Genomic DNA, 12,901 nt, shown 5'->3' with positions numbered 1-12,901 from the left:
CAATTGGCAGCATCAATATGGATGGTGAAGAGATTGAGATAGTTAACAGTTTTAGTTTACTTGGCTCCACAGTCAATACTCTTGGTAACAGCAGCCAGGAAATCAGGAGACGAATTGCATTAGGGAAGTCGGCTGTGAGGGACCTCTCAAGAGTACTGAAGAGCAATGACATCAGGCTGGAGACTAAGATGCACTTGATCCGGGCTATAGTCTTTGCAATTACGTGCTATGCATCGGAGAGTTGGACAGTGACTAGGGATGATAGAAAGAGAATTGATGCCTTTGAGCTGTGGTGCTGGAGAAGAGTGTTGAATATACCATGGACTGCTAAGAGAACAAACAGGTTTGTCCTGGAGGAGGTGAAGCCAGAATGTTCCTTGGAGTCAAGGATTCTGAAGCTTCATCTGACATATTTTGGGCATGTTGCAAGGAGGGACTGGTCCTTGGAGACGGACATCATGTTTGGCAGAGTGGAGGGGCGGTGCAGGAGAGGCAAGGTTGTTTTTGAGACGGCGAGGTTGGCACAGGATAGAACGGCGTTTAGAGCTCTTGTACATAGGGTCGCTATGCGTCGCAAGTGACTTGATGGCACGTAACAACAACAAACAACAAGGATTTTAAAGGAGGAACACTCTAGGTAAAACAAGTGATAAGAATAGTGAGAGAACAAAGAGCACTTGGAAAAACAGCTCCTAATTGTAACTTATGAAGGGATCAAAAAGAAGATTCTGTAGAAATGATGAGGAACCTCTGCCATCATTAAAGGCTTTCCATGTCATCCAGGCTATGCTAAAAGATCATGCATTTTATCCTACTGTTAGTGGTGATTGTTGAACACTTCTTAAAAATGCAAAAGATAAGATCTCAGTTGCATCTTAGACTAGTTGAGTTCTTAGGGCAGTAGGCTGGAGGAAGGATTGGATAGAAATGAGATCAAAGGTCACGAAACTAGTTAGGGCACTTGCAATAGTCCAGTCATAAGATGTTGAGGGCTTGATATGAAGTGGCTGCAGGAATGCCGGATAAGAAATTGATGTCAAAGCAATGTAGCAATCAAGGAAGGCTTCTCAGTTTCTTGTTCAGAAAAACCATGTAATTTTAAAAAATCAGAAACATAGAGGGGAAAACTACAGAAATAGGGAAGGGCAAAATAATGTATTAAAACACAAGGAATTTGATTAAAACAGCTCCAGAATAATTAATTAGGTATGTTCCGAAGATGGTTGGAAAGGTAAATGTGAAGGTCAGAAGATTTAGGCTCAAAGTTCCTTTTCTGCTAGAGAAGAGGCCACTGAGGGGTGACTTGGTCACAGTCTTCCAATATAACAATTAGAGTATGTAAGATTTTGCCCAGCCTCTGACAACATATAAGTGGAAAAGAAGACAATGGAGAAGTTTTAGCTGGCTATCAAGAAAACTCTCTCGACTACTGATATATTTAAGGTCTCCAGAAATTTTCCATGAGAATGACATTATGATTTCTTTATGACAGTCATATGTAACAAATGTTACATATGATGTCAGATGGATCCTGGCTGAAGGAGTACTGGACTGAGAATTTTTGAGATTGTTTTGTTTCCGCCAGCACCCCCCCGCCACCCACCCCCAGTTTTTCTATTTTACTTCTGTTCCTAATTAATTCTATGATTCTACTGATTGAAACCGTTTTAGTAATACTGACCTATTATTCTGAAGGCAACGATTTTGAAGCTCCATCTCACATATTTTGTTTGTGGAGAAGGACATCATGCTTAGAAGAGTGGAGGGACAGTGCAGGAGAGGAAGATCTAGGAGGAGATGGGTTGGCATAGTAACTGGGGCAATGGGGGCAAGTGTGTCAGAGACAGACTGGCTCAGGATAGGGCAGGCTTCAGAGCTACTGTGCATAGGGTCACAGGCAACTCAACAACAACAACATTCTGAAGGCATAATAAGTTGGGTGAAACACCATTACTCTAAGTCTACTAAAAATGCTGAGACTTGAAAGCACTTGAAAGAGAGGAAATAATAAATGCAAAATAGCATTTTTGCCTTAAGCACATGCCCAAATGGTTGAAAGAAAAATACCTGAAATAAAATTCAGCTATTAGGAATGTTTGCCATAATAGGTCATATGGCATTGGAGTGAGTAAAAGTATTTGAATTACATGGCAAATAGTAGAAGACCATAATAACTAAGAGCTTGGTGCTTTATTCACATCCTATCCAAAATATATAAGCCTACTCATATATTTCGGTTTCATAAAAAGACTGAAAATCACTAAGAGAAAACAATTACATTTATTGAGTACCTATTAGTTGCATAAGCCCTTACAATCTATCACTATATCCTTTTAAGTAGGTACTATCCACTCATATTTCCCAAACCTGTCAGGCTATTTACCTAGACAACGGTTGAAAACACACTTTCTGACCTTAGCCCATTTCCTGACTGAAGATCTTCAAGGGCTGAGGAAGGTCAGTCTGATAATCTCTATTTTCAGTTTATGACCCAGGTGATTCTTATCATACTAGGTGGTGCATAAGAAACAATGATTTAGCAAGTAGTTTCTGCCATCCACGAAGTGACAATCTGGTTAGATGAGTTTATGTAACACTATTGTAGACTCTCCCCATCCCCCCCAACTCCCCCTCCATGACTGTTAAGAATCACCACGTGTATATCCAGAAATTCCTCGAAATTCTCAGGATTGCAAATACCACCATAATTGCTACCACTTCTTCCATAAAAAGTGATTGTTTTTTCTCGCCAAGAACATTCTTAGCTATCTCCATATTCTTTTCATTGCCATCATCAACAATGTTTTTTTTTTTTAAAATCCAAGCAGAACACCAATGCAATAGCATCGTAATAGCAAAGAGCTGGAAACAACTCAAGTGCCCATCAACAAACAAATACATAGAGAAGCTGTGGTATAGTCACACAATGGAACACTATGCAGCATTGAAAAACAAGGAACTCATGCAATAGCATTCAAAATGGGTGACTCTGGAGGACACTATGCTGAGTGAAATATCTCAGTCATAAAGGGACAAATACTGTATAGGGCCACTGTTGTAAAACAAGCCTGACATCAGGGTTGAAAGAAGACAGAAAAGGAGGGGAGGAATGATTTACATTGCATTGAAACAGATGAGGGAGAGATCTGTTTTAAAGGGATATATAAATGGGTATTCTTGTCATTACTGAAGTCCAGAGTGAAGGCTGCATACTGCACTTGGGGGAAGGGACTGCATAGAAGGAGTTTTTCTTTTTCTCTTCAAGGAAAAGAGTGATTTGTGGCGGAGGGATTGGGCAGGGAGAAAAGTGCAATAATGAATGACTGGAAATCCAGTCTCCATAAACTTTCATTAAAATTAATAAAAAAAATTAACTAAACAAACAACATACCACCCCACACAACAAAAACGCAACACTGCAGAGGAATTGATTCTGACTCACAGTGACCCTCCTTTAGGTTCACAGGGCTGTAAATCTTTATAGGAGGGGACTAATTGTCCTCCCACAGAACAACAGGTGGATTCAAACCCCTGACCTTAAGGTTATCAGTACATATGTACCATAGCTGCAAAAAGAACAAAGGGCATTGTGAAGCTGAAAAAAATGAAGAAAAGTTTTATCACTTTGAAAAGAATCCTGAGTACACGCAGAGGAGGAAGGATTACTAAAACACACTGTTCCTAGGCATGTTTTTCTAGACACATGTGTAAATCTGCTGTTCCATAAGTATACATTTTTATATTAATCTTAATTTTTTGTATTTTGCTAAATGTTTGTTTAATAAACTTAGATGGAAGCATGAGTTCATAACATATGTTCCAAGTAAGGTCGAGGTGGTTGTTGTGTACCGTTGAGTCAGAACAGACCATCCAGCGGGTTTTCAGAGGCAGATAATCGCACGGGAGGAGATTGCCCATCCTCCTGTGGAACAACTGGTGGATTCGAATTGCATGCCTTTGAGACTGCAGCGCAGTTTCTTACCACCCGTAGTCTAACAGGGCCGTAAAATGCCAAATTGTAAGTGGTAACATGGAGGGGGGGAAAAAATCTCAGAGATCATCCTGACATTCTGTAATGAGAAGAAGTTAATTTAACCAGAAACTCTGTGGGACCATATTTAATATTTTCCGGACTCACTCAAATGAATTGGAACATGCAACATACTAATTAAAGAATGCATGCTAGCCTTTTAAAGGTGAGTGGGGAGCAGAGTGGCAAGATTAACTGTGAAACACATAATTCAAATAGTCCTCATAGGCTGATGGGCTTCTAATTTATCAGTTAAATTTATGGAAAGCAACTGTGCCTAAATTAACTCCTCCTGGCAACCAGTGATTCTTTATCATATCTACTGGTTTTAATTTCTTTATACCACTTACTGTGCCTTTTGGTGTATGTTCCTTATTTGTAATATGTGGTCCTCCTCTCCTACCCGTAAAGCAATAGGCAAGGGGTGGTGTCATCAGAAGGGAGTCACACTACTAACCCACAGGCCTTGCTTCTCTGGTGTTTCTAATCTACTAGTTGTTCCACAGAAGGAAGATGAACAATCTCTTCCTGTGTGATTTACAGTCTCCAAAATTCTGCTGGAGGGTTAGCTATGAGTCCGTTCTAACCGGATGGCAATGACTTTTGTTTTCTTTTATGAAAAGTAGGGATCTTGTACACTGAGGTCCCTGTCTCCCCACTGGGATAGGTCTGACTAAGAGACAGAATGTCCGCACATATTCGCTAAAGCACCCTTGATATTGCTCAACTTTTTATTGCTAGCTTCAATTTGTGCTCTTATTCCTGCCTTCCATTTTCAGATGGTTTAGCTATGTTTAAGGTGGCTAAGTAGTAAGGAATTATGCTACCAACACAAAGGTAGGCAGTTGGAAACCACCAGCTGCCCCATGATTTACTGCCTCTGAAAACTTAGAGGGTCAGCTGTACACAGAAACAATAGGTTATAGACAGGTTTTGTTATTCCTTCTTTAGAGTTAAAAACAGTGCTTCAGGGGTCATTCATTCCATTCACAGTTCAAAACCCCTGCTGAGAACTTACCACTTGGGCATCTTTTTAAAATGTAAATTCTGATTCAGTACAGCCAGGATAGAAATGCAAATTTTCAGCAGGAGGTTGAACCCAGTCAAAGCCCTGGCTAAAAAGCATTTTCTTTTTTAGTTTTATTTTGCTACTGTGTTATCATATCTCCTATGTTCACAACAAGTTATGACTAATCTTGAGAGATTTGGAAATCCCAGAACACTTGATTGTGTTTATGCAAAACCTGCACTTGGGCTGGGAGGTAGTCGTCAGAACAGAGCAAGGAAACACTGCATGGTTCAAAATCAGGACAAGTGTACTCCAAGGATGCAGCCTATCTCCATACTTTTTCAATCTATATGAAGAACAAATCACCCAGGAGGCTGAACTTTATGAGGAGGAATGTAGTATCAGGACTGGAAGAAGACTCATCAACAACCTGAATTATGCAGATGACACAACTGTGCTTGCTGAAACTGAGGAGAAGCTGAGGCATTTCCTGCAGAAGGTCAAGGACTGTAGCCTTCAAGATCAAGAAAACAAAGATTCTCATCACTGGGCCAAGTGGCAACATCAGGATAGATGGAGAAGAGACTGAGATTGTTAACTGCTTCAGCTTGCTTGGCTCCACAATCAACACTCTTGGTATCATCAGCAAGGAAATTAAAAGATGAATTGCACTGTGAAAATCTACTGTCCAGAGTTCTGAAGAGCAATGATGTCAGTCTAGAGACTCAGGTGTGCCTGATCCAAGCCATGGTCTTCACAATTACTTGCTATGCATCAGAGAACTGGACAATGACTAAGGATGACAGAAGAAAAATTGATGCCTTTGAGGTGTGGTGCTGGAGAATAGTTCTGAACATACCATGTAACTGTTAAGAGAACAAACAGTTCTAGAGAGGGTGAAAGCAGGCTGCTCCTTGGAGGCAAGGATTTTGAAGCTCTGTCTCACATATTTAGGGCATGTTGCAAGGAAGGACCAGTCCTTGGAGAAGGACATCATGCTTGGAAGGGTGGAGGGGCAGCGCAGGAGACAAAAGCCGTGGATGAGATGGCGTAATGAGGGTAGGTGTGTTGGAGTCAGTGAGACTGGCTCAGGACAGGGCAAAGTTCAGAGCTACTGTGTATAGAGTTATTATGAGTTGAAGTCAACTCGACGGTATGTAACAACAAAAATAATATACATAAGGAGTCCACCACTTCTAGCACAAAGTAGTATTGTTGTTAGTTACTTCAATCTATATAAAGAACCTACAACAAAGCTGACTTCCAAGCAGATTTTCAGAAACCTGAACTGGAGGACATGTCCATCTTTCTCTCACAGAGCAGCTAATGGATTCGAACTGTGTGTCTTTGGGTTAGCAGTGCAACTCCTTACCACTAAACCTAAGCACTAAAAAAGTTAGCCTCTATCCACTACTGTATGATAATCTTAAGAAATTTTTTATTAGTACCAGTGTTATTGCTTATAATACAAATAACAGAAAGACTTTCTATTGATAATTTTAATTTAAAAATAATTACTTCTACCTTACTACCTTAACCTAAATTGAAGCAACTATTAATGCTAAGGCCATAAATGAGAGCTGGTAATATTGATAACTGCTTCTCTTACAGCTGAGTGATTTCTCATATACCTAGTAAAACAGTATGGTTACTTAGAATATTTATTCAATATGTGGCAAGTTGAACTGGTCCAAACCTGAATATGTCTTTGTTTGCAGTCAAATATGTTATCTATCCAGTTGTGCATATAGATAATAAATACAACACAATTGGGTTTGTCATATTCCAGGGAATGGAATGCCTGCATTTTCCATTTCATTTTTCCACTTCTAACCTAAGGATATATGATTATTATTACAGATAAAAGTAATTTACTCTCATACACATATCCTTTAAAAATGTGTTTTCATGTTTCTGTAGATTCCAAAGTGTAATCCTAATTACACCCCCAACAACACTACCATCTCTGCATTTTTTGATACATAACATGTTTTGTTTGTGATTAGAGGCAGATGATGCCTTTGGCACCCAGAAAGCAACATAGATCCTGGAAATATCACAAATGCCAGTACACACATGGTGCCTCCCTGGTGGTATCAAATGTGTAGCTCTAGCAAAGAGCAGCCATGGAAATAGCTGAAATGTAGAAGGCAGGTAGGTGGGGGACCACATGTCAGCTTCTAAAAACATAGTGGTATGAAAGTACAAGAGGCAGTTGTCATATGAATCGAGCAATATAATTTAACTGGATATGGCAGAACAGGGTGACCTGGTACAAATCTTGGCCACAGAGCCAATTGGTAAATAGCAGAGAAATATCTTGCTGTCCTCAGTTAAATCCCACTCATTTGTTCAAATCTGAGATAAAGTCCCACCTTCCACATGAAACTTTCTTTAATAGTAGTAACAACAATAATGGGGGGAAAGAATTATTATTATTAACATATATATTACATATTGAGCTGCTGGATATTGTGAACAGTTAGGCATACAATTACTACTCAGAAGATTGACAGTTCAAACTCACCTAGAGATAAAATGGACACAAAGGTTCTAGCGAGCACAGCTTTGAAAACTCTGGAGAACGGTTCTACTCTGGGCACATGTGTCTCCGTGAATGAGTATTTACTAACCATTTCACATATCTGTTCTAGTTCCATCCTTCCTACAACTCTTTAAAGAGCAGTCCCTTCAGGATAGTGAAGCAATGTGACAAGTGATTTGCACAAAGTGGTGGATGAGTTTTGGATTTAGGGAGAATACAGCACCTCTGGAGGATTCAGGTGAAGATTTCTAGGAGGGAAGTTGTTGATGAGTCTGTCTGCTGTTTTGGGGAGATAGCAGGGTTAGATATAAAGTTGTGGAAGCCTTCAGCAATTAGATGGTAAGTGAGAGCAAGAGAACAGATGGCATCCCACGAAGTGTTGAGATGAGGCAAAGTGCTTGGAAATATTCTTGAGAGTCTGAGGACAAAACTTAGGGAGACCCTGACATTTAAAGGAAACATGGCAGGCAAGAGTAAACTAAGATGAAGTAGCCAGATAGAAAAAAAAAGTTTAGTGCCACTAAATAAAACCTTTTCTCATTGTTTTTGGTGGGAGAAGGATGGGCAATCTCCTTCTGTGTGATTAACTGCCTCTGAAAACCCGCCAAAGGGTCAGCTATGGGTCGGATTCGACTCTACAGTCCACAAAAACAACAACAGCAACAAAATTGTTTTTTAGTTTGAATCAAGTCACAGCTGAACGTCCAGTGGGTTTTCAGAGTCTGTAAATCACATGGGAGGAGGCTGCTCATATCTGTAGTGGCTTTAACTGCCAGAGAGGCACACCACTTTAGGTTAACAGGACAATTTTCTAGTGGCCAGGCACTAAATCAAAGAGAGTATAAAATTTTAAGAAGATTGTTTTCTTTAGTGCCAGAGTCTACAGAAATACCAAGCTAGACCCAAAGTTTGGTTTTTAGTTGCGGTTAGGGGCACTGATGGTGCCATCATCACAGTCTTGGAGAAAGTGCAGCCAGAGCGCCCTTTACAGGCAAGGATGGCAAAGACTTGTCTTGCATACTTTGGCCATGTTGTTAGGAGAGGCTAATCCTCGGAAAGAGACATCATGCTTGGAAAGACAGAGGACCAGCGAAAAAGAAGATCCTCACCAAAATGGATTGATACAGTGAGTGCAGCTATCTTAAGAGAAGATGAGGATGCTGCAACCACTGTGGAAGGCGGTATGGCGCTTTCTAAAAAACTTGCAAATAGAGATACCATTTGACCCAGCAATTCCACTCCTGGGAGTGGACCATAACTGACCATAACTGACCATAACTGACATCCAAGCAGATACATGCACACCCATGTTTATTGCAGCTTTGTTCACAATAGCAAGGAGTTGGAAACAACCTCAGTGTCCATCAACAAACGAATGGATAGAGAAGCTGTGGTATATTCACACAATGAAATACTATGCTGCATTGAAAACCAAGGAACTCATGCAATGTTATTTAAAATGGGTGACCCTGGAGGACATTATGCTAAGTGGAGTATCTCAGTCACCAAAGGACAAATACTGCATGGTGCCACTGTTGCAAAACAGGACTGACATAGGGGCTGAGGGGAGACTGAGAAAGATGGGTTCAATAATGTATACTGCATTGAAACAGAAGAGGGAGAAAATTGTTTAAAAGGGATATGTGATTAGGTATTTTTGTCATGACAGGTGTCCAGAGCGAAGGCTGCATAGTGGACTGGACCTGGGGGGAGGGATTGTAAAACATTGAAAGAATTTTTCCTTTACTTTTCCAAGAGGGGGGAGGGTTGGGAAGGGAGAAAAGTGCAATAATGAATGAATGGAAATCCAATGTCCCTGTAAATTTTCATTAAAACTAATAATAATAATAAAAAAAAGAGAAGATGAGGATGGAGAAGAATAGGATAGGACAGAATTCAGATCTGTTGTTCCTAGGGCCGCTATTGGTCATCCTAATAACAATAAACAGAAAAATAAATATCCTAGAACACAGAAGAAACTGGAATATGCTTGAGGATAGTATGGCAGCTGAGAGATGTAAGAGGAGATGGAGCTGGGGAAAGAGTAGTTCCTTCTTCCTACTGTATATTGGAAGCCCCTTCCACATGGCTTGTGATGGCCTCCAAAATACATCCCCCAAATGCCAGAGACTCGAGAGCTTCACTCCCTTTCACTTCTCCCACACATATTCACAGTCACTGTCTCATCATCCATCAGAGTACGCCAGTCAGGATGTGGAATGACTTTTTCACACACCAGGCTACTCATCATCTTTGTAATATCTTGACCTGGCTTTTCAGTGTCTTTATCCATTGAGTCATTGCAGCGGTCAGTGAGGTCCAGCCTTCTTTCTCAAGTCCCAAACACTATGTGCCTTTCTCCCTCTCTCCTAGGTTTTGGTACACCATCTAACCTGCATCATATTCACTTTTCTGAACTGACAACCCCCCAGCCACAATCTCCTCTACCTGACTCCCCCATTTCAGAAGTTCTCCCAGGTCCTCTAATCCACTCTGTCAATGTGCTGTATAGTTGAAGGTCTAATCCCACTCCCTGGGTACAAGAACAAATGAATGGTTCCTTTCCAACACCTTGCCATCCTCCATGCCCCGCAACGCCCCAATTCCCTAATTTTCAACCACATACTGCCATCTGCCACCCCCATTTTGCCCACTGCCATCCCCCCGTCCCCATCCCACTATGCCCCTCCTCCCTAATCGCTGTACCCACAATTTCCTAACCCTTTTATTTCCACCCCTTCCGCCCACCTCCATGTAGACTCATGGTGGCCTTATAGTGCAGGAAGCACTCTGCCTAGGGAGGAAGTTGGTCCCAGGAAGAGCTGGGCACAGCAACTCAGCCCGCCCGCCATGTCGGGGAGTACCGAGCTGACTAAAATCAATCCCATGCAGAGAGGAGCACAGCCGCCTCCCCAGCCCGCCCTGTAGGAGGTGCTCCAATAAGACAGTTCAGTCCCCTCTCTCCCCATAAATACTGAGTCCACCCACCACCTGGCCCCACACATGGCTCACTAGACTGATGGCAGTTGATACCCGGCTGTACTGGCCACAGCAAGTTAGTCCGCCAGATTCAAGGCTCGCCCAGTGGAGGGCATCCTAGGTTGCACCGCGTGCGCTGCAATCCCGTCACACAGGGGGGCGCTCTACCTACCCTGGGCAGCAGGTCCCAGCAGGCGTTTCGGTATGACTCAGAGCTTTATCTCTGACGAGACGCGCTACCAGACAGTCGGCCCGGGGATTTAACTTGGGTAACCTGTCCGCTTCAGTCTCTGTGAGGAGGATCGAGGCTTGAGGACAGAAAGGAGGTTGAGGAGGAGGCCAAGATTGGTTGAGGACTGAGTTTGGACTGAGTGAAAGCCAGTTGGTTGGCGGGCCCTCCGTAGGTGGACAACTTCTTCAACTGCGACACCCGCCGCAGCAGCGTTCCGCGAGGTGTGACGCGAGTGACGGGGCCACAGCAGCCATGGCTGTGGAATTCGGTGACCAAGGCAGCGGGTTCCGCCACAACGAGGTGATCAGGTTCATCAACAACGAGGTCCTCAGTAATGGCGGGGGGCCCGACTTCTACCTGGCCTTCCGCGCCCGGCCCTGGAATGAGGTGGAGGACCGGCTCCGGTCTATCCTGGCCGACCCGCAGGTACCCCGCCCGGTCAAGAGGGCGTGCACCTGGAGCGCGCTGGCCCTGGGTGTTCGCGTGGCCGCTCGGCAGCGGGATCAAATGGGCCGTCGGATCCAGCGGCTGCAGGAGCAGGTGCAGGAGCGCGAGGCGACTTCATGGACGCTGGCGTCCGAGCTGCAGCGGGTACGTGGGGAGCGCGAGGAGGCGGGAACGCAGCTCCACTTCACCCGGGCCGCCCTGCAGCAGGCGCTGAGCGAGCGCGACGGGCTGCGCGCGCGCCTGTGCCGCATGACGAGTTCGGCCCAGGCCGCCCCGCTGGGCCATGAGGTGGTGCCTACACCTCTGGCTGAGCAGCATGGCGCCGTGGCATGGCCCCAGCATGCAGTGAGTCCGGCCGAAGGGATGGCCGAGGGAGCACACAGCATGCTGCCGTCGGAGACTCAGATGGCAGCACCCACTGCGCCTGCGGCTTTGCTTTACGTGCCCGCGTCGAGTCCCTGGGCCCACACCATGCAACAACAGATGCCTGTGCAGCAGCCATACCAGTGCCAGGCTCCATTTCCAGTGGCATACCCATACTCTACACCTGTGCAACCAGGAGGACTGAATGGAGCGGTAGCCGCAGCAGCCCCAGTCCCCCAGCCTCTCCCTCAAGGCGTACAGCAACCTGGACATTGGGGTGCATGTGCATGGGGGTCTCAGGAGATGGCCGTGCCATGGAACCAAAGTAGCTACTTCCAGCAGCAAGCCTTTTGGAGCCCTCAGGCGACAGTGTCCCTGGAGGACAGCAAGGCGCCCGAAGAAGCACCTCCAGAATCCACTAAGAGCGATGACGTAGTGGACAATGCGGAGAAACTTAAGGAGATGACTCCCCCGGAAGGTAACCAGGATCCCAGCCGGGGGGAAGGCCCAAAGGAGCTTAAGGTGACAACTCTGCTGACAAAGAGCAATAACAATGACCAGGAGGCTGTTCCAGAGATGCCACAAGTGACAGCCCCAGCCCCCCAAGGGGCCAGCAACAGCCACAGCGAGGAAGATGTTCTGGAGAAGTTTCAGATGATGACCCTACTCAGCGCTGAAAAGAATTCCGAGAATCCTCAAGGGACAGCCACCTGTAAGGGCAAAAGGAGCCCTGGTGGAAAAGAAGGCACAAAGAAACCGCAGCCTCAGGGGCAAAAAGTCACCAAGCAAACGAAAGTGAAAAAAGGCTCAGAATCCGAGCAACCCAGCAGCATTCAAAGAAATTGGGGTTGCCAGTGGTGCAGAGCAGTGAATTTTCCGTGGCGCACGGCCTGTTATAAATGCAAGAGAACCAGCATGCTGGGTGACTGAGGAGGCCTTGACCCACAAGCTCCTTACTGATTTCAGAAAGGTAAGAAGAGGAACACACTCCAAAACCAAATCAATATCCTTAAGGCTTCATTCTGATAAAATTATGACAGTAAGAATTTACTCAACAGAAAGTGTGATACCCAGAATTAGCTCATAGAAGATGAAACCAAAGAATCCTTTATCCTAGTACCCAAACTAACCATTTTTTTTTAAATTTTATTTTTCTTATTTTTTTCCATTTTTTAAAAAATCACTTTGGGTACACAGAAATACATATATTTTTATAATCTTATTCACTCATTTTAATAAGGAAAAACTACTTCAAATAACACACTTACATCAATAGGTATTTTTGTTTGTTTTTTA

At 43.8% G+C, this 12,901-nt stretch overlaps 1 protein-coding gene across 1 annotated transcript; it reads left to right on the top strand.

Moving 5' to 3' along the window:
- Positions 1 to 11,047: 11,047 nt before the first annotated feature.
- On the top strand, positions 11,048 to 12,535 carry LOC102843093. The gene has a single exon (XM_006885108.1). The coding sequence runs from the start codon at positions 11,048 to 11,050 to the stop codon at positions 12,533 to 12,535; it is 1,488 nt and encodes a 495-aa protein (XP_006885170.1).
- Positions 12,536 to 12,901: the final 366 nt, after the last annotated feature.

The sequence above is a fragment of the Elephantulus edwardii genome, unplaced genomic scaffold (assembly GCF_000299155.1).
Source record: "Elephantulus edwardii isolate Elephantulus edwardi_28Jun2011 unplaced genomic scaffold, EleEdw1.0 scaffold00040, whole genome shotgun sequence".
Taxonomy (NCBI): Eukaryota; Metazoa; Chordata; class Mammalia; order Macroscelidea; family Macroscelididae; genus Elephantulus; species Elephantulus edwardii.
Note: the sequence above shows the minus strand (reverse complement) of the source record. Positions and strands in the feature narration are given on the sequence as shown.